The sequence below is a fragment of the Buteo buteo genome, chromosome 1 (genome assembly GCF_964188355.1).
Source record: "Buteo buteo chromosome 1, bButBut1.hap1.1, whole genome shotgun sequence".
Taxonomy (NCBI): Eukaryota; Metazoa; Chordata; class Aves; order Accipitriformes; family Accipitridae; genus Buteo; species Buteo buteo.
This window is the reverse complement of record NC_134171.1, coordinates 70,833,037-70,861,006: the sequence shown is the minus strand read 5'-3', so window position 1 is coordinate 70,861,006 and position 27,970 is coordinate 70,833,037. Positions and strand designations below refer to the sequence as shown.

Here is a 27,970-nt window from a genome sequence, read left to right as displayed (position 1 = left end):
GGTTTTCTTCCTTCTGCATGTTAGGTCCACTTAGAAAATGAGCTCGCAGGGATGATATCTCAGCCCTGTTGGCTGTTGGAACAGATACGTGACTTCAGGTTCACCAAGACAGAGTGTCAGCTAGGGAGACTAATCCATGATTGTATTTGTTACTCTGCCTTTGTTATTTAAAAGTTGTAATGCTCTTTCTGTTTACATAGGCTGGTTGTAATATCTGAAAAATTCATAATCTCTGCTGGTTCATATATACTTTCTTTCAACTTTGTGTCTGTAAACTGAGTGCCCTGGTAAACAACTGTAAATAACCTGTCTCAAAACACCTCTCCTTTGATTGAAAGGGGGGGGGGGGGAATCTTTTTTTTTTATTGTCAGTTTTTAAAGGAATGTTGGTTAGAATGAAGAACTGGGGTCAAGTACCTGAGCTGTTGCAAAAGAGAGGGGCAGTAAGGCTGAGCCCTTCTCATTAGAGACTATGTGGGAGATCTGGATTACCCAGAAAGTATAGTTTGTCCTTATTCTTTGTTCATAAAGAAAACAAATAGTTTTCTCTCCCGAGTAAAATTTTGCTGATGGTGATTTGTGCTTTGAGCACTAATTTTCCTTTCACTGTAGGAAACCTATATCCAGTGTTTCTTTGTTTCTTTTGCCTTGAGTTAAGCATGCTGATTGAAACTGCCTGATGTATCTGTCTCTGTATGACATGTTCAGGAGTTATTTTGCTGAGTATGAGCAAACTCTTGAGCTTTTTTTTTTTTTTTAAGAAACCTTCTACACCTCTTAAAATAGCATGTTCACAACATATTTTGCTCCACTGTTGTTCTGCGCTGTTTTCTTCCTTCCCACCCTCTGCTCCCTTTCCATAACAGCTCGGTGGGTGAACCCGAGCAGCAGCTCGTGTTCTACCTCTTTGCTGTTTCTTTTGTAATCTGTTTGTTGAGCTGCCTGGCCTGCTTCCAAAAGTGCATGAGCGTGTTTATACATCTAGCCTAACAATAGTATCATAACACCAATTTGTTTAACCTGGGCTGGAAATAACAATCTAAATATTGTGAATCAAAGAGAAAACAGTCATTTGTATATGCTTCTCTACCCTGTCAGCTTATTTCTGTTGTGTCTAATAAAATCACTGAAACTTTTCTGACATTCTGTAGGAATTTTATCAATTCTATTGGTACGATGTGATACCTCTTTTTAAATGCTCAGAGAAGTTCAGCTATAGCTTTGCCTCCAACCAGCATCACATGCTGTCATCACCTTGCTCAGGCAGAAGGTGTTTAATTTGTATGTCTAGTTCAAGCACACGTTATTGCAGAAAATCATCTATCCCTGCTGCTGTGGGGAGGGAGTTCATAGTATAGTGAACTATTAAACTGTTAGTCTCTGCTTTTATTGCAGTACTTGAGCAGAGTTCTGAGAGGTGGAGAGCACACAATTAATACTGCTTATGCTTATTTATTAGTCACAAAGTGACTAACAAATTGATTGATCAGCATACTTTGGTTAAGGTGCCAAGACTTTGGTATATGTGCTCTTTATTGTTACTTTGATTCAGTGACTTTGATCACCAAAATAATTTTCCTCTGGATTGAAACAGTTTGGATGGTGTCCATCAGTAGCTGATGTTGAATGGTCCTAGCAGTATTTAGACTCTCAACATGTCATGGGGCCTCATGTTTTAAAGTTTATAATTTCTGGGGGGGGGAAAAAAAGCAATGCACATTTTTGAACCAAAATGAAGTGATAATAAAATTTAAACACTCTTGCTTTATCATCCCATCCTCAAAATCTTCTGATCTTCACTACGCAGTGATATAATTTCGCTTTAGTAAAATCTGAGTTGACTTGCCCAATCTGCTGAAATTTGTCTTATTTTCTGTGAAAATTTTTATAATGGAGAGTAAGAATGGACATTCCTGCCACTCTGGCATGTCAGCCTGTTATCAAAAGTGAGAATGTATTTGTTTCCATATCACTCAGTCGTTGGCCTCACTGCCTATCAAGAAAAACGAGTGCTCTCAAATCATGTAGTAGCTTCAGTGAAGTGACACCTGCCTGATAGGGAGCTGACTACAGCAGTACAAATAATGTTAGTAGGTCTTGTCTTTGCAGTTGACAGTAACAGTGAAGATAAAATTATGCTACATCAGCGGTTTCTAAAATAATGGTTTGACATTGTTGTTGTTGGTCTTACCAGTTTTTCTGTCATGATTCATGTTGTGAATAAGCAGCTTCAGCTCTGCAGCTTTCTAGAAGGAAGAAGCTTGCAGCAGAGGGAAAACCAATATGTTCCAATGTGAAGGTCAGCTGAGTATTGCTTAGAGGAGCCATTTCATTTTTTTTTCTGTATTTTTGTTAGCCTTTCAGGTCTGGGAGGGAGGGTAGATGATTGGCTGTGGAAGTAGGGAAGCCATCCACCTGGAGACCTCAATATATGCCTTGCATCTGTTTAGCATAGAGGGTAAACGACAGCTTAGGAAACCTGTGTGAGACTTGATGTTGGATGTAAAAGTGTGCTCCTCTGCCAAATCTTACCTATTTGAAACAGAATGCCGTGGCCTCTCTTGAGTCAGGACCGCTGGCAGTGCTGGTGAGCAGGAGGGAGGCGTGCGCAGAGGACATGGTGAGTGGCACCTGGCCTGGCTAGCATCATCCCTCTCATCTTGCTGCACCCCACAGACAAGTGGATCCTTGTCACACAACCTAATACAGGTGGCACCAGAATTCCCTAGGGGAGGAAAGACTTTGGATGCCACTGTAAATGGTGAGGAAATTGAGAAGCTTCCTTTCCTTGCTTGAAGTTTGATATGTTGATATAGTGGCATATCTTTTTTTTCATATATATATATCTGTATTTAAAAATCAAATTAAATCAGTTGTGTGTCTTACTGAATTCATATAAATGGTGTTGCGATATATACTTTTAAGAGTTGGAAAATTTTGTACAAGATATTAAATCTTGTTTCTGATTTCATGCCTCTTGTTGTTGCCCCAAAGCTCTTCCCATTTTAAAGATTAAAAAATGGTCATCTTTAGAAATAGAATACCTTTTTCAGTGTCATTATGATACAGATATTGAAAAATAATCAGTATTATAGCAAATCTGGCAGTCATCATTACTCCTAAACAGCTCCAGAATGAAAAGGGTTAAGTTACGAGTTCAGACAAAGTACCTGCTGAGGTAGGTTGTTTTGTCCATTTGAGGTTACTAGCTATTAAAAATATTTTCAAACTGGTACATGTGTACCTTATAATTCTGTTAGATGACAAACAAAATGTAGAAAAACATGTTTTCCCCTTTCCAGTTACATTGTTCCTGAAGTGCTGGCAGTAGTAAGAGCTTCCAGTCAGTAAACAAAGTAGATGCCATTTATTTATTGGCTTTCTATACATCTAAAGTAACAAGGCATCTAGTTTTAGAGTTCCTTTGCTGCCTGTAAGTTAAAAATTAAACATTTTTATAGTAAGTGAAACTAGTTATGAAACTCACAAAAAGGTATAAAAAGCAGTTGGATAATGTAGCGCTTGCTTTTCATGTCAAAGAGCAAAGCTTAAAAATGTGAAGTACTTTGCAAGCCAGATAAGGTAAAGGGACTGTAACATTTGAATCTGCTCAAAACTACAAAATAAACTATGAAAATCTGATGGGGTTTAAGTTCTTGTAGCAGTGTTGTTGGTTTAATGATAGATTTTTTGTTGTTGTTGTTTGATCTATTTCTAACATTTTTCTCTATTCCATGATGTGATCCGATACAAATGAAGAAATGAACAATCTCACTGTACTGAGCAAACAGCAGACTAATTGTTCACTTTTTATCTAGTGCACAGAGGAGGAGGGGAATAGTTTGTGATGAGATCAGAAATTCTAGGCAATTTTTATTTTCCATGATTCTCTTAGTGACTCATCAGAAGGATACTGTTATTGAAAAGAACAACAATAACCACCTCCAAAAAGATAAATGCTTATAAGAAGAAATCCTTCTTAACACTAAAAGGTGGAGATGAATGGTGGTATTTAAAATGTCTCAAGTTTCTGGGCATTTCCTAGATTACAAAGGTGATCTTAAAGGGCCTTTTACCTCGTCTTCTTCTTTTCCAAAGAAATGCCTGCATGAGAATTGCATTTTCAGTGCATTTAATGTTGAAATGATGCCATTTAAATTATTTATCCTCAGATGATACCAAAGAAGTTTGTATTCATCATCTGTCCAGATTCACAAAGTATGACTTCTCTTATCATGCTTAGATGAAGCCTTAGATGTGGGATGCTTTTAACTGAGCTAAATGTGGAACACTGGCCATTTGGTAAACTAAATGCCCTTTGTCTGTTAGGTGATGAGATGTAGGGAGCTGTTCAGCTGGGAGCTGCAGCACAGCTGTGGTAGCTGGCCTTGGAAATTAGGGCTGAGAAACAAGTTCTTTCTTTCATGATACAGCTATATAAAGATATTCTTATTTTTTGTGTTTACTTACTTTCTGTCATATGATACTTAGAGCAAAAGAGTTTTAGTCAAAATGAGGAGCTGTGAAGTACGATTTCTCCCAGCAATTGTTGAAGGAAATGCCTCATTTTTAGAGAAAACAACATAAAGCTTCCTATCTTTTCACTGAAACTAAGCATACAAACTTAATCCAAGGTGAGTCTGGGAAGAAGCATTATTACATCTGCCACATTCTAGTTATTTTATTTTCTGCCCCCCCCCCCCCCCATGCTAACTCTTTAATTTTTTTTTTTTTTTAATGAAAGTTTCCTGGACCCTGGGGGTTGGCCATTAATTGTAGGCCATTGTGTGAATGCTAACTACTTAAAAATAGTCATGGAGCCAACCTTGCTTCCTCTCAGGGTTTATCAGTTGGAAGCATCTTCTTTTTATCCCATGTGTAAGCAAAGACCTCTTTGGATTGATGATTTGATCTGTATAATGGAAAATCTAGGCAGGATATCCTTTCTCTGTTATTCCTTGGTGTGATGGCATCAGGTTGTGTCTTAAAATGGGGGAAGGGAAGAGGAGGATCCTATTAGCAGACAAAGTGGTTTCAAGGGACTGTTAAACTGCAGGCTTGCAGAGAGCCTTGTGTTTACGCTCTGTGTTGCACCATTTGTGCTTCAAGCTACTATTACAATGTGTCAGTGGTGGCTTCTGCTATGCTCAAAAGCTTGCTCGTGGGCAATGTGGACATCTTATATTTGGAAGTTGTTGTGGATACTCTGCTGAAATGTATCATGAGGGGCTTCTCTGTAGTTATTTTGAGCACTTGGAGACGTTAATGAAATACTGCATTGACAAGCTAGATCCAGTCTTATCCCGCAGAGGTGCACTGCCTGAGCTTCCCCTGCCAAGCAAAGGATAGTTCTAGTGTAATTCCGTTACTAAAATGCCTCTAAAACCAAGCAGCACCTATGTGCAATAGAGGTACAGTGAATGCTTGATATACTGTGTGCATGGGGTAGCAAATGCACTCAAAATTATGTTGGAACATTATTATGATCTTGCATTTCAGCATGCTTGTAACCATTCCACTGTAATAATCCTAGCCTGAAATTCCGCTTAGCGTTTACAAGGCAGAAGACGTTACCAGCTTTTGTGATTGCTGAAGAACCTTTGATTTAGTCATCTTGTGTTCAGGACAAGGAGTCTGTGTTAAAATAACACTGACTCTTTATCCCCCCCCCCATTCCCTTCTCCAGAAAACACAGTATAGCTCTTATACAAGAGGTGAGTCCCTCTCTTGAGTTAGTTCATTCTGCTCTTACCATTGTGACCCATATGTGTTGTGGTGTAACCGCGAAGGAGGAAACTGAGGGCTTTGGGGAGGGATGGCAGAGACAGGATGTGATTGTGGGTTTGCAAAATAATAATCAGCTGGTACTTGGGGTGCAAGACAAAAAACATTAAAACTAATAAAAAGAAATGCTTTAATTGCCTGTCTGGACTTTGGAATCTGTAACCCTGAAGTCTTCGTGCCAAGATGTTAGTACAATTTAAAGCACATGAATTTTTTACTGGTAATGAAGATATCTATGGGGTCATTGCTTGGGCTTTTACGTGAGGAGAAGATAAAGATCTTTCCTTCTACACCACAAAGTACATGTCAGCTACTTAGAATTAGCAAAGGTCCTTCTCATATTAGCAAATTGTTCTGTGACTTTATCACAACATTTTTTTTTTGTAGCTTTAACTGCAGAGTTTAAATGGACTGCTGGTTACGTTTCTTACCAGAGTGTCGTGTTACTCTATGGGACATATAGTTATTCCTAGTACTGATCTAAAAACTCAGATAGATAAATAAAAATATTTGGGGGGAAAAAAAAAAAAGACATAGTGGTGTAAGGAACTTCTGCTATTGTTTACACTGTTGGAAGATCAAGTTCATTGTACATAATAGCCTAATGACTATGACTTAAATGCAGAATCTCAACATAAGCAAGAACTTGTACCTCTGTGCTCTTAATAGTGTGTTTCACAGATTTTAGCCTTGTTCAACCTAGGATCTCTAACAAATGTTGTCTATGTAGATAATGTGTTTTAAGCAACTGTTGAAAAACCAAAACAAGGGAAGTTTTTCAAATCTTAAGCCCACCCCTCACGTATTAAATCATTTGAAATCTTACAATTGCTGTTATTTTCAGTCCATTGTGTCTGCTTCCTGTTGGTCAAAGGTTATGAGGATAGGGTGGTGTAGAGTGAGGTGGGAAGCTGGCAGGAAAAAGAAAGCTTTGCTTATTTTGGGGTAGACACAACTACAGAAATGGCCAGGACATTGCTTAAATTTTCTGAAGACTTGAAGAGGTAAACTAGAAAAAAACCTGTTCTTGATGTTGTTTACTGTTCTGCTTTGTAATTTAGGTATATGGAGAATGAACTGGAGTAAGTAAACAGGGGCTTCCTTAAAGGATGTTATCTTTTTGCTTGAAAAATGTTTTTTATTCAAAAAGAGGTGTAGCTTTTGTTTTGATTTACGAGTTGATTCGGTAAATTTTGTTTCTGAAGCCTGAGCCTAAAACTCTACTTGTTTGTTCACTTGTATCGCTAACTCAAAAAAAAAAAAAAAAAAAAGAAAAAAAAGAAAAAAATATTTATGCCACAAAATGCAAGTAGAAGCTCTGTGATGTATCGCTTCAGTATGTTACAGGCACACGTGGGCATGCGTAGGTGTGTTAATACAGCCCTCTAAAACACTTGATTTATCTTAATATTTGTATTGTTATCCAAGAACCATCTGTAATTTCTTGGCTGTTAAAACACTAGTGCGAGTACTTCAGTTTTGTCAACAGGTTGCCTTGCAGTGAGTTGCCGTGAGCAGACGCTGGCTGATCAGGGCTTGGTCCTGGTGCTAAGGTTCCTCTGGCGGGGCAGCGCAGCCTTTTGTGGTGAGCAATTGCGGCAATGCTGTTCGAAGGGTTTGGTTTCAGAATAAATCTTGATTCAGAAGGTTGCTCTGGGGTGGGGAGAGAAAAGATAAATGAATTGGTTGTGGTGGTTAAATTCTACAAAGCTGTTGATCCTAATAATATATGACACGAGGGTACTGTCACACTCCAGGAAACAGTAGAAAACTTTGTGAGTTGATGAGAGTGAGAGGAGCATTTTATAAGCTAATCAAAATAATTATACCAAAGCATCTTAATTTTCAAGTATGCTGGTATGTAGTTAAATTTGCTATTGGTATGTGACATAGCTGGTTCTTAAGTTTCTTAACCATTTTGTTACTACCAGTGAGTTATTTGAATCTAAAAGTATATTGTTTGCAGTGTTGGGAAAACAGTATTTTTGTTCTAATAGAAACTCAGTTTAATTAGCATAGTAAAAGCAGTTTGTATATCATAATGTCTTGCAAAGAATTTTGACTTTGTGCTTGTTTATTTTGAAATCAGTTTTTTTTCTGGAGTTCTTTAGGTCAGGTCTATTCAGAAAAAACTCTGATGAGCCTAGCTGGTAAACATTCTGTCATGTAAAGTGAGAATGTATATATCGGACAAAATGCTGACTTTTACTTTACCTTAGCTTTTACTTTTCTTAGCAGCTCTCCCTGCCATATCTGCACACTTGGTTCATGCTCATTGTAGATCTGATGATTTGTAATGGAAAAGCTAATAATTTTGGTCCTAAAATGTAAACACTGAGCATGCCCTTCCTAATTCTTTCCCTTTCCTAGAATAAGGAATCCCTTGCAATGCCTCACAGTATTTAAAAAGTACTGTGTTGATTCTCCCTGTAATACCTTGACAGAACAATAGATTTCCTTTAGCTTTCCTTTTACTGTGCCTGAGTGAAGTGGCTTGAGTAAATATCAGTCCTTTCATTGCTGTAATAGTAGGTGACTCATTTACAAGAGAGACTCCTGCTTTGGTCTGCAGATACTTGATTTGCAAAAATGTCAGCTAGTATACAGCCTTGGTCTCACAAGGAACAGGTAAGGATAGAGTGTCAACACATCCTAAATTTAATTTGTAGGGATTATTTAAAACATTGTCTGGAACTTCCTTTGGAGACTTTTCCATGTGTCTTAATGGATGTGTAGGAGCTTCTTTCGTTATGTGTACAACTAGTAGATTAAGACAGGCTAGTTAGTTGGGAGGCAATTTGTAGAAATTATGGGGTATCTTTGCACCGTCCTCCTTAATTCATTGCTAAATCCCCCTTAATTCATCATTCCCTATTGAAGTTGGAGAAACTGCTGCTTCTGTAGTTCAAATCCCCTTTCTTTTATGGGGAGTACAAAATACTGTATTTAAGCCTATGAGTATTTTGTTGAAGAGATGATGTGCAGAATGCCTGGCCTCTGTCATCTGTAGAAATCTCTATTTTGTATGCAGCATGAGCATGCCTGAGTGATCCAAACATGCAGTGAAGCATGTATTGTATGTTTGTTGAAACTGCAGTGCCCTTTAAAATATCCAAAACAGTGTCAGGAATTGCATCTTTTTACATTGTTCTAGTGTCTTGCTTTTCCTTGTATATAAGCCTTTCACAGATGATAAAGATAGATGTGTACAAAGGCAAGTAAGAAAAAAAAAAAACCCAAACAAAAAACCCTGTGAATCTTGTACAGAATATTACAAAAAGCACTGGGCTTGTCATCTGGAAGAATAGGGACTTTTCATACCTTGTTACAAACACCACTTCAAAATTACTGTCCTCCTAGGAAACGAGAAGTGAATAGACAAAAATATATGGTGGAATTTTTCATCGCCGGCCATTAGTGGGAAAGCAGCTGTTGATATCAATGGAGTGTAGGCTTGACCTTTCGGTTTTGGATTTATTGTCTTTATAAATCCTAACTTTTTTATTTTTCTGTGCATTGCTCTTATGCAACTTGTCACAACATACACCCATGAGCTCATGATAGTGGAACCCGAGTCAAACAGCATGGCTGGTGTCTTTTCTGGCTTGTCTTGTTTAGGGGGTCTTGTCAGCACTGCAGTAATCCTTGTGATAAGTAATGTTCAGACACTTTAAAAAAAAAACAACCAAAAATGGGGCGGCAGAACCTACCCTGAATGTTTTGCTTTCTTAGATTAAGACTTGTGGGGTGAAGTGACTTCTAATTAAGAGCTGATGAAAAGACTGAAGCAACTTTAAAAAAACAAACAAACAAAAACCCCCAAAAACAAAAAAAACACAACAAAAAACCCAACAAAAACCCCTTTGTCAGACTAATACACAAAACCATTACTTTTTAAATAAATCCATCTGATGCAAAGCCAAATTGTAATTTGGTTGGGTGATTTTAAGTACTATCGAAGAGGCTGATCTTTAAGAGGAATCTGAAGGAAGGAGATGTCATGCCCTTGCTTATTGATTTGGGGAGCCTTCAGAAATTGAAGAAAGATGTGAGATGCGGGAGGGAAGGAAAAATTAACCAAATCTGGTATCAGTGGTAGGGCGAAGCGATAGGAGGTGACTTGCAAAAGGGAGGGATTCAAGCAAGTGCATTGACTTTCCTAAGAAGAAAAAGCCTAAAAATAGGAAAAGAGGCTCAAAACTGCAATAAAGCAAGTAAAAAAAATGGAGAACTTTAAAACAGAAGACGTTGTGATGAGAAAGAGAGAAGGGAGATTGTCCTGGCAGTGCTATTTTTAATAGGATGGATATGGGAAAGACTAGAGAGGGAGATGATCAGAACATGCTTGTGATCAGAGAGGAAAAGACCAAGTTTTGGAAATGTTCTGAGAAACAGGGCAGCAAAGCAAAGACCAGGTAGATGTGTGGGTAAGGGACCTGCAACAGATATACTTCTCCTTATGCCATGACAAGCATTATGTTTTCATTGCTGACAAAGCAGTGAGAGGAGATGGCAAAGCTAATATCTGTGATAGGGAACATGTTGCTGGCAACACTGTTAGAGGGTTATGTCTTAGCCACGCAGGGTGGGTGGCGTGAAGGAGAACAACTATAAGTGGAAAGGTAAGTTTGCAAGTGTTCAGAAACAACAGAATACTTACAGGCACAAGAAGTGGATAAGATGATGTAGGAAGACAGACGGATGATGTGGTCACTTGTCCAAGCTTGGAGACAGTGAAGTGAGGGCTCAGGTCCTAGCTCTGCAGAAGATCTGCTTTATTGCTCTATATACCTCTCTGAATCTGTTCTCTGTTGGTGAAGAGGTGATGATAATTGCAGGAGTATGGTGGAGAGAAATTTGTGCTTGCCATTAGAAAATTTCTGACATACTACAGAAAAAGTAAGTATTTATTGAAATGACTGATGCTACCAGTCATAATAAGGATCAGTTTAATGTGAATACTTGATACAGTCCTGGCTGCACAATTACACTGGGAATAGGCATAAGGCTTTAAAAAAAAAAAAGGAAGAATCCCCATGCAAAACGGAAAGGACTATGAAAATATTCAGTTAGTTTTAGATTCACAAAACAAAGCAGCAGTTAGTGCTACATTGTCTGAATTGTATTTTGCGCCTTTTTTGATGCTTTAATTAGTGCTGTAACACTGGGAGACTAACTTACATGCTGAAATGTCAGTTATGAAACAGTCCTCACAGTAAATCTTTGTGGAAGTATTGTTCTGCTGTATTTTCAGTGTTTTCTTTTGTTTATTTAACAAGCTAAAGTTAGAATCGACAGCACAAGACTAGAAAATGGTGACAATAGTTTGAAAACAGGAAATTTTGGCCTTGTGTGTATTCGGAACAGATGATCAGGATGATGGCCAGGAGAGTGGAAACTTCCACTGAGACTGTTTTTTCCTTATTTTGCTCAGTGAGAAAAGATGGTGCTTCCTGGAAAACAAGTCTTAAGTATTTAAAGAAAGTTGTAATGTATTCAGTATTTTCCTCATATCACACTTGTTTGTTTTGCAACGATCTGTTTACACTTTTTAGTATTTAATGCTACTAAGAGTAGAATGTTTGGACTATTGTCAAGTCTTGGAAATACAGTTTCTGCTGTTAGAGTTAAGATACTAAACATGCTTTTTTGTGCTCAATTTAGTTGTTCTGTCTTATGTTTCAAAAAAACCCAACACCCAAAGAAGAAGAAAGGGCATCATTTTTAGGGAAGAGGATGGCAGCTGCCAGTAGGTGTTATGACAGTGGTTTTCAGAAGTAGCTAGTAATTATATATTCTTCAGTTCTGGTGCTCGTGATATGGCCTTTTTCTAAAAAAAAAATTTTTTAAAAAAATCAAAAACTTTTAAAAGATTTCTAGAAAATGCTTTCTAAAAAACACCCCTTAATTTATTTCCATGTAAAAATATGTGTTAATTTCTGAGGGAAAATGTCAGCTGAAATTTTGAAATTTCACCATGTTGGAGTTAGTTCTGCAAGCTGGAAGAGTAGCAAATGGAAAAAGTAAAGTTCTGTACTTGAAGTATCGTTACATAATGTGACCTCTTTTGGCTACTTCCCGGCAGTCCTCCCAAATACGTGCCTTGTGGGTTGAAGCTCATCAGTGACAGTTGTCACTGGTCTATGCCTACCACAAACGGGTTTTAAAAAGAAGCATAGTGTGAAGGAACACTTATTTTTATTTCATTTGAGCCTCTAATGTGATGAAGAGTACAGGTCTAATGCATGAGTCAGCGAAGCTGTGCCAGAGGTGTGTTTGTCTCCTCTGATGAACAGAATACCTGGACACTAGAAATGTGGAGGCAAAAAGGAGAAGAAATACTCAACTTCTGTTTGTGATCCTTCTTCCTGTTGTTTGTCAAAGACATGTAGCAATTTCACTATTGTTTAACCTTTGCGCTGGAAAAAATGTAAAGGGAGAGGGATAGATTAAGTAGATGGGAGAAAAAAGCTTAAAGAAAATTAAATCTTGATCCCATCAGACAAGTGAAAAGATGTCAACAGTAGGTTCAGGACTTAAAAAAAGGTCCAGGAGAACATTCTGAAGTGACCTTGGGCTGTCTTTCTGTTGTCCCCATCCCCCCCCATCTCTCTGGTTCATGCTCTGCATGTCTTATACTTACTTTCTAAGTTCTTTTGGAGCAAGGAAATGTTTCATTGTGTGTTTGTAAAACATCAAGTGTTCTTTTGGATCCTTCCCTGTGCCCCTCTATAAGTTGCTTCTTTCTTCCAAGTCTTAGCTGACTCCTCTGGGAAAGGAGGATGCCAAATACTGTCCTTTTAAAGTACTCTCTGTGGAGTATGGAGATGAAAACGTAAGCACAAATGTCTGCACACTTGAGAGATGAGAAGGAAGGCCTAAGATTTGTAATTTTATTCCTGGGTCTACTGGTCATACATGGGGGAAAGATTTATTAGCGGTATTGTCGGAGCGGGATGCAAGTGATACCCTCTTTGGCTTAGCCAGTGCTCAACAGTTTTGGGGTTGGTTTTTTTGTTTTTGTTTTTGGTTTTTTTTCACTGGATGCTACCCAAGAGAAAAAAAGGTGGTAAATGTGCTAGAATAGGAAAATCAGATTTAAATGATATGAGGATTATGGGTAATAATACTTAGCAAACCAAAGAAGGAGAATTGACCAGTTTATTGGTAAGCAGTTACCTGACCACATGAGAGCAAATGCTGTAAAAAAATTGACCAGAAAAAGTTGTCTTTGATTTAACATTTCAAAGCTTTTATTTAAACATTTCATGTAATTATTTTGGCCTCTTGAGCAACAGCTTGACAGGATTCAAGTGGAAGGTTAAAGCCTTTTTAAAATATAAATGTAAATTATCTACACTTTCCTGCCCCTTCTTCCTTTCCGTCTCCATTTACACATACATCCCCTATTTCCTACATCTTTGAAATACAGTCAGCAGCTGAATGAGGTACATCTTGAATATGTATGATGGGGCGGGAATCCATAAATGTAAAGATTAATGGAGGTACAGCTACAACTTCAACAGATATACCTCTTGTAAGGAGATTACAGGAGTAAATCCTGTGTACTGCATACAGGTTTAGGTACAGTCTTTTGAAAAAAAACCCCAAACAACCCCCAGGAATGCTAAATGATGCTTTCTGCCAATTTCTTAGCTGATTCACTCCCTTTTAAATCAGCAGTTTGCATATATGCGAGTAGAAAAACTAATCATAGGAATTTCTTGGTTTTGCTTTGTAACCTACTCAAAATGCTGTCTGAAAAATACAGAATTCTACTATTCCTTTGAACATTTAATGCTCTGTGGGTGAGCAGCTTGTCACATTTTAGACTACCTCAAAAGCAAGCAAACAAGCTTGTTTCTATAGTTATGATGGTCTCATGATACGATGGTCTCATGATACAAACAGGACAATGTTTGGCAAGAATGGTGATGTCCTATGTTAGGCCAGCTGATACGCTTTGCAGCTCAAAGGAGAAAACAAGCTGAGAGGCACACAAGGTCTTTCTTAGTCTGAAACAAAAGCAGCAAACCTCGTTAAACCTTGTTTTGTAATAATTTACAAAGCCTACACAGGCTTTTGGTGAACTTGATTGCCACTTCTGAATTAGGTATTTGATTTGTATGCAGTGTTTTGTAACTAGGTGTTAGTATATTTATAAAAAATATTTTTAAAACCCTATTTATATTAATAACACACTTCATATATATGAGAAAATATTTCATTTTAAAAAAACCACCTTTTCTCCAGTTGCTCAAATATCTGTCCAGAATGAAATGATATTGTTATGGGGACAAAATGTTTAAATCCCATACTGGCTATTTTTTTTACTTCTCAGACTTAGTGCAGTTGACTTTTTTAGTACAGAAAACCAGTGTTTGATAATGTATGGTTGATAACAGCAGTAATGTGACAGATAATTAGTACCTGTAATTTTCTTCTGACAAACCAGTTGCATCTTTTTTGGTGATTATGAGAAATAGTCTGTAACATGCTCTGCAAAAGAAAATGCAAAACTTTCAAACAAGAATGCCCAAGGCGGGGGGGGTGGGAATTGTATTTGCGTAACTGTGTATTTGCACATGTGTATGCTCTCTTTTAGAGATTTCTTTTTGGAAAGCCATTACTGAAGAAGCTCTCTTCCTTACACATACAGCACAGTATTCTGTACTTCAGTGAGGCAGTATATAGCTTTCGTTACAACGACAAATACTGAAACGTTAAAAATAGATCAAGCTTTAAGAATCCCAGATATTTTCAAATAACAAAGAGTGATTTATGTGGGCTCATTTTGCACTTTGACAAAATATAGAGGCGCTTTTGTACTATGATTAGCAAGGGTGCTGATGTCAGTTCGCTTGTCTAGCTTTAAGCTTTATTCTGCTGCTAAATTGTGCTTTGTACTGTAATCCAGAGAACCTTTGTATCTGCCTTGTTAGTGTGTAGTTTATGGAATTGCTTTTGTTTTTGAATATAATCTGTGCCAGTTTCAGTGAGTGTGACTCATTATATGACTGAAATAAATGTTCACATATGCACTATGTGAAAACTCTTCAAAAATAGTAGCAGGTGCTGGTAGGCTAAATTCAATGTTTTAAGTACTTTATAGTTGCTATTTTGTAGCCTGAAGGGCTGAAAGCAAATTCTGTTTAGCTGGTTGATTTTCTGAATTTTTAAGTCATATTTACTCATTAATGCTCAACAGAGACTGTCAGGATTGCTAAGAATCTTTCACTCCTTAACACAGTACTGGAAATAAACTTCTAGAAGAAGCATGCTTGGTTGATACAGAGTTGATTTTTTTTAATTTTTTTTTTTATTTTTTACACAAATCGTGAGACAAAATGCTTTGTGCTTCTCAATTTCTCTTGTCCCTCTCCTATCTCTAATCTCTTTCTTCCTGACTTAAGTTTTGAAAATTTCATCTGAATGACTGAAGGCTGAGGTTAAAGATAAAGCTGGTTTCTGAAGCAGCAGAGTTGTGCAGTTTGGTTCGTAACAGTTATCCTGTGGTCAACCTTGTCTGGAGAGAGAGGCTCTGATACTGAAGTTTCCTGTTATCCCAGCATCTAAGTTGTCACTTGATTTGGCAACAGGAAACAAAACAAACTTTGCCAGTGTTTTTGGGTGCTGTGAAACAGTGCTTATCAGCTGTGCTACTAGAAGATGCTCACATCTGAAATCTAAATTGAAGGGGTTTCATCTGGTACATCTTCTACTTCTGTGTTTTGCTATTCACCCAGTTAAACTTACTGCTGCCATGGAAATAGTTGCTGGAGACCTTGACTTGATTCACACAGTTCAGTATTTAAAGGCAGATGCTGTATTCACAACTACAATAAATATACTTGTTTTATAAAGTACAAAAGTTATCTTAAAATCAAATAACTTGGTAGTTGGAGAATGGATCACAAGCCTTAATTAAGCTGTCTGGCATTTTTTCCTTTCTCCTGTTTTCTGTATTATCTTTTCATAATAGCTTCCTAAGCTTGATACCAAAAAAAGGCATGCCCACTTGACAATGAGGGTTTTGTCAGTCTGTAGTGTAAAGCTGACGGCACTAGTTCAGAGCTGGAAGACGGCAGTGCAGTTCTTGCTCTGTGTCCTTTATGTCCTCCCACCGCTAGTTTGTTTGAAGGTAACGGCTAGGTGAAAATGAAATGGAAGCATTCTTGTGCCTCAACAGAATGCGTCTGAATCTTTTCCTAGTACGAAACTCTTTGTTTTCAAAGCTACATCCCAGTGTGTAAAGGACATCACGTGCCTTGACCTATTCTGGGACCGTCCATGCTTATGTCATTCATTTCTTTGATTAGCATGCAGCCAGGGCTGGCCAAAAGAGGAATGCACTCACCTGTTTTATTTTTTCCACTTCTTCTGTTGATTTTTTTTTGTCCTTCCAAAGGACTTGCTGGTGACCTTGTTTGAATATCCTAAATAAGTTTTAAATGGTGTGCCTTGGGGCGTGGTGTGAGTCTGCAGTGTAACACGCAGTGGCCTGGCTACTGCATTAATTTGCCTTGGTCTCCAACTTTGCTGAAAAGCATAAAAACAAATGAACAAACCAGTGATGGCTCCCCACTGTGTCCAGGCTCTACTTTGATTTCTAACTGTGAATGCGGTGCAGTTCTTCTAGTGTGCAATGGCAGTACGTCTAGTTTCTTCTACTGTGCCCGTTATCCTGGCATTTGTGCATATAAGGAAGCTTATAGCATAGAATGCTGTATTGCTGGTAGAGCCGAGGAACCAAAATGCGCTAAGTGGGGCAGTAAAGATGCTGTTGGTAATGCTGGGACAGTTGGTTTCTTGGTTTGAGTTAGCGTCTTTGGCGAGAATTATACCAGGCAATGGAGGCCCATGGGAGTGAAGGGCAGCTGAGGATTAGTTGGAAGATGAGGCATTTTAGTTGTGCTTTTCTCCCAGACCAGGTTCTTTCTCACTGCAGCAGCAGGAAGGCTGGTCTAACAAGTATGGTGTCAGAATGGTGAAATGTATTTCTTCTGTGGACGTACCTTCCACAGACACTCTTTTTATGCGGTAAACTGTAACATTTGGTCATTCTTTCCATACCCATCTCTCTAATGGTTTCCAAAATAATAACATAGCTCTTTTTCTATTAGAAGTACTATTGTAGAGATATTGTGAGGTTCTGATTGTAGAGTTCCCCTAACATCGAGGCAAGTTATGATGTGAGCATTGTCTGTTCTTTAAATGCAGATTGCTATCGTTGAGTATCAGTGAAAAATTCAGAGTTAAAATGCGTCAGCCCCAAGCAGCAGATATTGGAAACAAGACGCTATGGAGCACTTAAAGATATATTTTATTTTGTCTTCCCCATGCCTATGTCATCTTACTTCAGAAGTTTTTTGTGTGCGCTTTTTTCCCTCTTCTGCTCCCCTCTCCCCTTTTTTCTCTACTGGATTCATCCCTTCTCATTTTGCAAACAGTGATTTAATTATATATTCTCTTCTTAAAAACAAAGCTCAAGTACAGAGGAAATAAACTTTAAAATACAAATTCACTAATCCTCTAGTCCACTGCTGTAACAATACGTAAAAAGATTGTGTTAAATGTAGGTAATTGGTGTGTAGTGTCTTAGAATTCTAATTGAATTAAAGTTACTACTACTCAGTTCAACCCAGGTTGAAACCATACACAAAAGGTAACAGTCTTAAAGTATGATTTCTTCCTTCTAATTTTTCTCCCTGTTTTTTTCTCTCTCCAATTTTCAGGCATGGAAGAGGAGATGGTTTGTGCTTCGCAGCGGCCGTTTAACGGGGGATCCAGATGTATTGGAATACTACAAAAATGACCATGCCAAGAAGCCTATCCGTATTATTGACTTAAATTTGTGTCAACAAGTGGATGCTGGATTAACGTTCAACAAAAAAGAGTTTGAAAACAGTTATATTTTTGATATCAACACTATAGACAGAGTTTTCTATTTGGTAGCAGACAGCGAGGAGGAGATGAATAAGTGGGTTCGATGTATCTGTGATATCTGTGGGTTCAACCCTACAGATGAGGGTAAGTTCAGTTGGTTTTTCTGAGAAAGTGCAATGCCTACATGCGAACAATGTTTCAAAGGTCAGATGGCTATCTTTATCTGGCATATGTTTTAAAACGTGTATGCATTGGCTATGAAATTTCCTTGTTACTTGAAAAAAAAAAAGTAAGCAGAGCAGAGGGAGATATTATGAATTTCTTACAAATAAAGCGTGCCATAAAACTTGGATGGTGTTCTTCTGTTTTGCATGATGTTAGGTCTTCAGAGTAAAGGAAAAATCTTTAAGTAAAATCATGCAAAACAGAAGATCATCATAATCATCAAAGGAATCCCATTTGGTATAAAAACGTATGGTTATGCAAGCAGGAATGAGTGCAAAATGTCAGGTTTCTAATATTACCATTTCTCCGTCTGCTTTGCAACTTGGAAAAAAAAAAAAATCCGCCCCCCACTGGCCGAAACAAACAAAAAATAACTTGTAGTTCTCCACTATCCAGCTCTAATCCTACCAAAATAGACATTGTGCGAAAGCAGCTTGTAGGAAACAGGATGGTGTGTTTAATTCCCACAAATACCTTGTGGCCATTGCTTGTCATGAATCTATCCTTATTTATTTACTTATTATTCCTGCATTCCTTGTGGAGATTAGTGGGTTGCATGACTTGCTGTAGCATTGTGTACAGTCCCAAGAAAAGATTAAATAGGAGCGGTAAGAGGGTTATACATAAAGCATGCCTGACTGAAGGGGCTAGAATTAAATCCCTGGTTTTTGTAGGATTGTGGATTGAGGGAGGTGGGGGAAAAAAGGGCTTGTATCTCTTCTACTTCAGTCTACTCTTCAAAAATGAGTGGAAAATACTGTTGCTTTCTGAAGAGGGGCCCTTTTGTTTCTCCTTATTGCAGTTTTGAACCAAAACTTTGTCACGAAAACTTCATCTATGAATTACCACTCTAATAGCAAATTCAGTAAAGGGTACTTGTTTTGACAGTTCCAGCATGTTTTAATGACATCCTGAACATAACTGAGACTACCCACAGCACGTTTCTAAGAGTGATTGCCATGTGATTCAGTATTCAGTCTGCCAGGCATCTGTTACGTACGGGAGAGAGGTAGGCAGGTGGTTGCTTTTCAGTGGATAATACAGTAGTGCACCAGTGCAGCCGTGGGCAGGAGGCACTCAGAAATCATTGGTTCTGGGGACAAACTAGGAATCTGGGAAGTAAAGAGGAAATGTGTTTACCTGGCAGCTCTTGTGTATGTGAGAGCACAAAGGAGCATGTGTCCATTGCGTGGAACGGAGAGGTAGGGTCCTGTTGTGGTTTAACCCCAGCCAGCAACTAAGCACCACTGGACATGACATGGTATGATATGGAATATCCCTTTGGCCAGTTTGGGTCAGCTGCCCTGGCTGTGTCCCCTCCAACTTCTTGTGCCCTTCCAGCCTTCTTGCTGGCTGGGCATGAGAAGCTGAAAAATCCTTGCTTTCGTCTAAACACTGCTTAGCAACAACTAAAAACACCAGTGTGTTATCAATGTTACTCTCATACTAGAGTCAAAACACAACTCTATAACAGCTACTAGGAAGAAAATTAACTCTATCTCAGCTGAAACCAGGACAGGTCCCCTCAGCCATGAGGGCTTTCCTTGCTGAGAGCTGGTGTATTGCTAATCTGTCATTTTCTATTGATGTTACATCTTCTGTTGAACTGAAGATGAAACGTGCTATGAGTGCGGAGAGAACTATGTCCTTACTGGCTGTTTGGACCAAAACTGGTTTTTGCTTCAGTCAGTTGTATCAGTAACTTATCCCCATTATAACCTCGTTGCATGTTTCATCTTCAGCATTTTAGCTTTGCCTGAATTATTCCAACACCTTTACTTTACATAGAAGTTGACAGTACTGTCTCTTTTATGGGTTTAGCAATGTCTTGCAGTGCGTTGTGGAGGAATTAAAAAAGGAAAATGGGAAAATCAGTTGCTGAGTATTTATTGCCAAGTTCTTATTTTTACAAGATAAATCTTCCTACTAATGGAAGAGCAAGTCATAAACGTACTTTGTAAAATCTGTGTTAACCTACAGTTTATTTTGAGAACTTAAAGAATAGGTGAAGTTCACTGCAGACAACAAAAACCCACTATTATTTTAGTGTGTAACTAAAGAGAGTGTATGGGGCATAACCAACCTTCTCTTTAGCCTATGGAAGTGGAAGATAGTTTTCTTTGAAGCTGGACAAAATGCCTCTTGCCAGACTAGGTAAGGGTCTTGTTATGAGAGGGCTGTCACTGGCATCCTCTGCTCGATCAAGGACTGCGGGCACCACTGGTTTATTGCTCCTGCTGGTGTTTGTTTGGAAGTCCAGTCCAATTGTCTCCTTGGATTTATAAAGAAAAAATTTATGAGATGGTGGTGGTTAGTGCTATTAGAAAACAAATATGCGGTTGTTTTGGTGTTGGGAGGAATGAGGGAGAAAAAGTTAATCATAACTGTGGAGAGACCAAAAAAAATGAAGATCACTTCAGACTAGGTCTGAGCTGCTCCTTCCATACTTAGTGAAGACTCTGAAATTCCTGTGATGTGAAGTTTGTATTTTCTTTCTACTTTTCTTAAAAATGAGTATTCACAGTAATTTTCAACTATCTAATACTTCGTGACTTTCCCGCTAGAAGTTCATTTATGCACAGGAAATCTGTTCATTCTGGAGATCTGCAATGTTACATTTGTACTTGGACTGAGGAGATGAATTTATGTTCTTTAGTCATACGTACAAGCCATTGAGTCTCCAGCTTTCTGATTGCATCATAGTATAGTGTAATCTGTAATGATTACATTACGATTACATTATATGGCTTTTTATAGGGACTTTCTTTTAAGCAAGGTTTTACAGTGATTTAGGTCTTTTAAACTTACAAGACAGAAACAGGAAAGAAATATTTTATTTTTTTCAATAAGCTTAATTTTACTTTTGTCAAGAAATTTCTGGGTACTTTTTATATTTACTTCAGCTAATGCCTCTTGTTTTCAAGTAGAAACTGTAACATGTTAATTTCTGTAGCATCTTTCTTTTTAAGAAAAGGAAAAATATGTTGCCAGTGTTTTGTGCGCTTTGAACTCCAGTGAGAGATGTTCTGGGATGGAGAGACTAAATGGACATGAGAAATTACTATTCTTCTCTGCCTGGTGCTGTGGAGACCTCAACCGAAATATTGTGGCCTGAGCTTCCAGAAAGATGAGGATAAGTGTTCAAAGAATGGTAGAAATAGAGGAAATGGATTTTTAGAAGTGATCGATAAGGAGAAAAGTTGAAGGATTTGTTTTTCCCAGGAAGAAAACACTGAGGGAAGAGCTGGCTTTCAAAGTATAGAAAGCTGTGACAAGCAGGACATGGATTAGTTGTTATCCGAAGAGAGAAGTAATTTGTTTCTCTTTCAGCGAGTGATGTAACGATAAAGAAAAACCTTCTAAGGATATTTAAGCGCGGGCTGTGAAAGCCCTTCCCTAGAATTCAGTAGACATCTGTGATGAATGTTTTGTACGTGCTCCAGCTCCATGTTTCTGTAATTTAGTGAATTGCGTGCTTGGCAGAGCAGGGGAAGGAGGAAATAATCTTACTGTATGCAAACATGTTACTTGCATGTATTCATTTGAATAAAGATAGCAATAACAAAGTAAACCAGAAGAAATAACAGAGTAAAGCAGAAGAAAAAAAGGGAAGAACAAGACGTTGAAATCTACAATTACATTTACACAAATAATTGCATGTGGTAAAGAAGGTTTCTGTCATAAGGACCATACTTTGAAAGAGCTACAGCTTGCTTCACACACAACACTTTCAAAGTTTGCAGTATTTCTGTTCAGGCAGCTGCTATCTGGTATATGCCTCTCATGCCTTCTGTGTTTTGAACAGTAAAATTATTTTCAGATAACCAATTTTTTTAATGATGTTCTGATAATCCATGCACTGCAGGTTAATCATAGCTTGGGTGCAATATCAGTGACTGGCAGGATGAACATAGCTCCACTTCTGATCCTGACTCCCTGTATTTTCTCTAATGCTGCATGGTCAGGCATCACTGCTACTGTGCTGTGTTGGAGATCTCCGTATCGGATTAGGATACCCCTGTGGTGCCTGTAACACAGCGTGGAACAGAAAACAGGCTTGGCCACTAAGAACTTACTATCTGCAGTAAGAGACATCAACATAGGAGCAGAGGTATGGGAAGAAGTGAAAGCAAATAAGGTGGTTTTGACCATTGTGACAGATAAGTGGTCTTAGTGCTTCAGCTCTTGGACTGTGGTTGAACTCTGGGATTTTTGGGAAGAAATTTTCAGGGGGTCTTTGATAAATAAATAGTGGACATTAGAGGTGTTTAGGGTGCCCTTCCTCTATGAAGGGTCTGCCTGTAAGGAATAAAAAATGTTCCCCTTTGACAGCTTTGACAAGTGGATTACAGAGGCTGGCACACTTGGCAAATCAAAATCACCATCTCGATAACATACGAATATTGGAGACCTACAAACATGACTTTTTTGAGGGTAGAACTGCTGAGAGGACGGTGAGGATAGACTGTGAAGGAGGCTGTCAGAGTTGCAAGATTTCATCTGGCAAAATTGCAGAGGAATGATAAAATTAGAAGAAGTGGTACCAGAGAAGGACCTGAGATTTGGCATTGCATGTTTGGTAGGGGTGGTGGCTAAAGAGCTGAGTAAAGGGAGGCAAAGCTGAGATAATCATTGCCTGTTACCCAAAGGAGAAAGAGAAGACAGCAGAGAAGACTAAGATGTCTTTGGCTTCAGATGGTGTGGTTAAAGGATTGGTGGCTAGGTGAGATGATGATGAATAGAGCACAAAATCTGCAACAGTAGGTCTTCCCTTACAAGTATGTGAGGAAAAAATACATATATTAAAAAGATATAATCTATTATCAGGAGTGTGGTCAGAATCTTAATCCTGAGTGTTTGGGGTTGTTATCTTAAGCTGCCACCTGCATGTGACAAAAATTCATATGGAAGGTGATTCTACTCTTCCTTGAAGAAAATTAAACTGCACCTAATATGCCTAGGTAATTAACTTAGTTTTCCCTGATTTCTGCTGGACACCTTATGTGGCGCTAACATCACCTGATGAGTTGCTGGAAGGGGATTGCAAGAGGGTGGGTTAGAAAACTGTTCTGCAGATTGCTAGTTCTCAAGTTGTGGGGTGCTGTGAGGCAGTATGTGGAGCATTGAAAACCTCTCTGAAGTGCAAAGGTGCCTACGGTTCCAGACATCGTGCTGCAGCCCCAGCTGGGTAAACTCACCATGTGGCTAGAGCAGCCTGCTCTGCTGAGGAGAGCTCTGGGCCTTTTTAGTGAAGAAAAAAAGCCCAAATGTTTTAATGTGGTGGGCTGCACTGTTTCTCTTCACAAGCACCTACAGAAGTTAGTCTATAACAGGACTCCTTGATTATTTCTCCTGCGTCACCCAGCCTGTGTACCATCTGAAGATGGAGAGAACAGGCTACAGATGTTCTCCCCCCCGCCCCCCCTTGAACGAATAGTCTTCAAAAGAAAATTGGAGGTGGAGAGGGGGAAGAAATTCTGAGTGGAAATGGTTTTGGTATTTTCAAATTTTAAATGGGTAACCAAAAGTGCAGCTTAAAATTACATATGAACTGCAGATAGTAAGTACTGAATTTTAGGTGTGAGGTCTGAAAGCCAGAAACTTCAGCGTGGGATAGGAACTTGGAACATTCAGTCGTGTTTCTGGTTCAGATGCAGGAGGCAGGGTTGTCCTGAGCAATAATATACAACGAGCAACTGCTGAATTCTTCGTTAGTGTTCTTTGAATAGGGTATTATGTTGACCTTCAGAAAAAGAGAGAGACTTTGAGATTATATTAAACGAAGAAAACAAATTATTAAACGCATGGGAACTTTTTATTGAAGTATTTAAAAGGATTTTCTCTGGGCATAGCAGAAGGGTTCAGAATTGAGGCTCACTGCATAGATTTCATATTGATTGTAAGCTGATCACTTATGCTGAAAACCAAACCCAGACTAACGTGTCCATGCATCTTCTGGGCTGGATCTGGCTCACATCTATTGAGTTAGGTATGAGAACAGAGCAAGAGCTTGTTTGTCTGTGTTCGTCAGCGTACACATGTGGCCCTTAGATTCCAGGATCTTTCACTTGAGAACATGTAGAAGGTGACACTAGAGGAAACTCCAGCAGTGTATTTCAGGATGTATCTCATTACATTAAGCAGCACAGATAATGACTTAACAGACCTAATTTCCTTTCAAGGATTAAAGTGAAGTTTGTTTGGTTTTTTTATGGTTCTGTGTTTTGGGGGTTTTTTTGGTTCAAGGTTATTACTCTAATATTTTGTTGGCCTTTGGTTGTTTTAATTGTAACATCTGCATCATAGTAAATGGATTGAATGAAACATCTCGGAAGTATAGTAGAATCATGTGATTACATATCTGTTGCTGATTCACCTTTATAATGGGAAAATCCCATTTCTATTTTAGTCTTTCTACTTGCGATCTGCAAAGAATGCATTTTCTTACTTTTGACTGCAACTTTGACGTTTAAAGAAATGCTTGCTGTAATGAGGCTTCTGTTTTATTCACTATGAGAACATTTCAAGTATTTACATAATAATAATAAGAGACTATATATCATAATGTACAAAACAATTTAATTTTTGCTGTCATTAAAAAAAAACCAAACCAAAACACAAAACCAAACCTAAATGCAAACTCCCACACTCGGATCTTCTAGATTGTTCATAAAGCACGGATATAGGTACATGTGGAATAAAGTAGCTTTATATAGTTAAGAAGGAAGAGAAGGAAGCCTTTTATTATTCTTGTTCAGAAAATGTTCTTTTTACCTCATTAATTTTATGATTGTTTTATTAGTGAGGAAAAAATGGTTATGAGGAAAAGTACAAATTCTCGTGAAGATGATGTCTGTAACTGCTCTTAACAAATGAACTGAGAAAAGATAAAACTCTTTCCCTGTTTTAAGCTGCTTGTTCTAGCTGTACTGAATGCAGGAATTATAAAAACAAAATAGGATTCTTGTTATGCTCATTTGCATGTTAAATATTCTGGATGTTTTTCCAGCTCCCAGTTATTTCAAAGCAGTCCGAGTGTCTGAACTCTGGGAACAAACCAAATGACTTACAACACTCTTTGGTGTGCAGATGACCCCTTCCCTAAAAATCTGCTAGTCCAAAGTGGAGCAAGTTGATGATTGTACTCTTTGAAATCATAATGGGCTGCTGGGAGAAGCTCTTCATATCAGCTTCTGAAGTACATGGCTAAAGAGAATATTTGAGAGGGTACAGATAGGCAAACAGTATTCATTTGCTCAGTGATGAAAGTCATTAACATTACTGTTTTCTTCATAGTCAAATTTGAAATTGCTTGATTGGGTTAAGCAAATAAGAAGTAGCCCAGCAGTGAAGTGCTTTAGACTAAGTTCAGTTGCTTTTTAAAGTACGAATTAGCCTACACTAATTAACGCTTACAAAATGCCTGTATGAGGATGAATTTCAGATCAGAATGTTGGTATTTTAATAGTTTAATGCTCTATCTACTGCAAAAAAAACCCCAAAATCCCAACCAAACCACACAACCCCCCCACCCCACCCCAGCAGATCTGTTGGAGGACTTAGGGATTTTGTCAAGTGGTATCTGTGACAAAACAAATGAGGCAGCTCATCACAAGGAAAGTATCCCTAATGATCCATTAACAGTAATGGGCTCCAAATCCTTGCTCAGAGAAGAGATCATGAACCTTCTGGACAGTTGCACATTGTCACCTTTAATACTCAGTAACAATCAAAAGGCAAATAGAATCATAGAATCATTTAGGTTGGAAAAGACCTTCAACATCATCGAGTCCAACCATCATCCATGCCTACTAAACCATGTTCTGGAGTACCTTGTGTATGTGCTTTTTGAATATCTCCAGGGATGGTGACTCAACCACTTTCCTGGGCAGCCTATTCCAATGTCTGACAACCCTCTCAGTAAAGAAATTTTTCCTAATATCCACCCTAAACCTCCCTTGCTGCAACTTGAGGCCATTTCCTCTCATCCTATCACCAGCCACCTGACAGAAGAGACCAGCACCCACCTCACTACAGCCCCCCTTCAGGTAGTTGTAGAGAGCAATAAGGTCTCCCCTCAGCCTCCTCTTCTCCAGACAAAACAGCCCCAGTTCCCTCAGCCGCTCCTCATAAGACTTGTGCTCCAGGCCCCTCACCAACTTGGTTGCCCTTCTTTGGACACGCTCCAGCACCTCAATGTCTTTCCTGTAGTGAGGGGCCCAAAACTGCACACAGTACTCAATGTGCAGCATCACCAGTGCCAAATACAGGGGAAAATGGTTAGGATAGGAACAGAATGAATTATTGTTATGTCTTTGTAAATCAGTAAGTGTGTCCCAGACTTTTTTTGCACATTTTATGCAGGAAGGAATTAGTAGAGCTAGAAAAAGTGAGGATGAAGGGAAACCAGATCTGCAATGGAATGGCTTCTACACCAAGAAAAATTAAGCAACTAGTAAAGCTGTGACAAAGCTGTGTAAAGTTGGGAATGGGGATTATGAATAGGAGGCAATTGTTCACCATTTCTCTGAAGATGGGAGCAGAAGGATATCAAGTGAAACGATCAGACAGCAGGTCTAAGATAAAAGGAAGTGTTTTCTTATGCCACACATAATAAGGTGTGGACCTCACTGCCACAGGATGGTAGTAGAGGTCAAAATTATAAATGTACTCAAAAGGGGTAGGACAAATTCAGAGAAAAGTGTCAGAGGCTGATCAGGATAGACTGTGGATGCAGTCTCTGCGCTGGAGTGCCCCAAAGCTGCAGAGCCCCAGCAGCTGGGGGAGTATGGCAGGCTTGCCTTGCTGCTAGTGCTCAGTCTGTCTGCAACAGGCCTCCATCAGCAATGGCATCGTGGGCTTCAGAGACTACACATCTGAGATAGTATATTTAGCCTAATGGTCTTCACCACCTTGCCTCCTTTCAGCAATTACAAGTTACAGCCAGCCTTCAACTTCTTTTTCCTTCTCTCTCACACACATACTTTTTTCTTACTCCCCCCAGAAAGTAACTGTTTCTTTCTCCAGACTTGGGAGATACATTGATCCTCTTTCAAGCTTCTTGATTTTATTTTTCCCTGGAAAGTTACCCTTGAGTCTTGTTACTCTTCCTGGGAATGCTAGCACATGGTTTGTTTAAATGCATTAGCCTCACGTAGGCATGCATCTTAGTATATACCTGTTGAGCTCTCCTGACTACCTGTGGTCTAATTGACACACCCATCTTTCCCTAGAAGCTGCAGGGATATCCTGTTTGATTTCTTTTTTTCCCCTTGTGTGAACTTGGCACCAAGCAGATCTAATGACGTGAAGGTTGTGTGCAGTCAGGGACAAGGAACAGGGATGGGGATTGTGGTACACCAAAGCCCTTGAGGATCTTGTCTGTAAGTGTGACCAAAGAATGATAGTGTATGTGGCAGGAAACCTTTCTTCTCTGCTCTTACTTGTGCATAAATTTACTTGCATTCCTCAGTTCTGGAGGGGACAGGACAGAGGTACTGGACTTTTCTCCCACTACCTCTTTTCCAGGAGCAAGAAATACATGCCTGGTAGGTCCATTCAGGTACCTCTCTGTTCTTGCTCTTGAACCCCGACATTAGGGGAATGAAGAAATATCAGTAGGTGCCTCAGATAGGCTCCTTCAAGCTCTTGAAATTCCTAAATAATAGAAAACTGTTCATATTTTAATATTTTGGCATGTAGTAAAGAAACCATTTTATTTTTGTGCGTTTGAGATCAGTAGGTGCAGTCTGGTCAGGCACAACCTTATATAAAAACTTATTTTTAGGTTATCCTACCTTTTCAGGTAGGTTGAGTTGAGGAATTTTCATACATCTAGATGACTTCCACGCATATGGGTGTGGTGGGATTTAATTTCTGAGCCTGTCCAAGTGCCATGGGAGTTCAAAGCAAGTACTGCTGTTCCTATTTCCACGCCTAAATTGCTTGTACCTAGTGTACACAGAACTGGAAGCAGGAGGGCTATGTTCTGGTCTGCTCATCTGGTTCTTCCCAGGGTAGTGCTGGGAAGCAGAAGCTGGATGAAGTTACTTTGTAGCGCATAGCTGGCCTGTAA

The 27,970-nt window shown here is 38.8% G+C and overlaps 1 protein-coding gene across 10 annotated transcripts in view; it reads left to right on the top strand.

The window, feature by feature from the left end:
• The window catches only part of GAB1 (GRB2 associated binding protein 1), a 145,651-nt gene that overhangs the window by 84,537 nt on the left and 33,144 nt on the right, over positions 1–27,970 (top strand). For 9 of the 10 annotated variants that reach the window (XM_075035687.1, XM_075035696.1, XM_075035746.1 and 6 more), the window contains exon 2: positions 17,520–17,814. In XM_075035687.1, the coding sequence (XP_074891788.1) occupies positions 17,520–17,814 (295 nt within the window). Of the gene's footprint in view, positions 1–6,455; positions 6,789–17,519; positions 17,815–27,970 lie in introns of those variants that run through there. The other variant, XM_075035767.1, reaches the window with a different exon arrangement.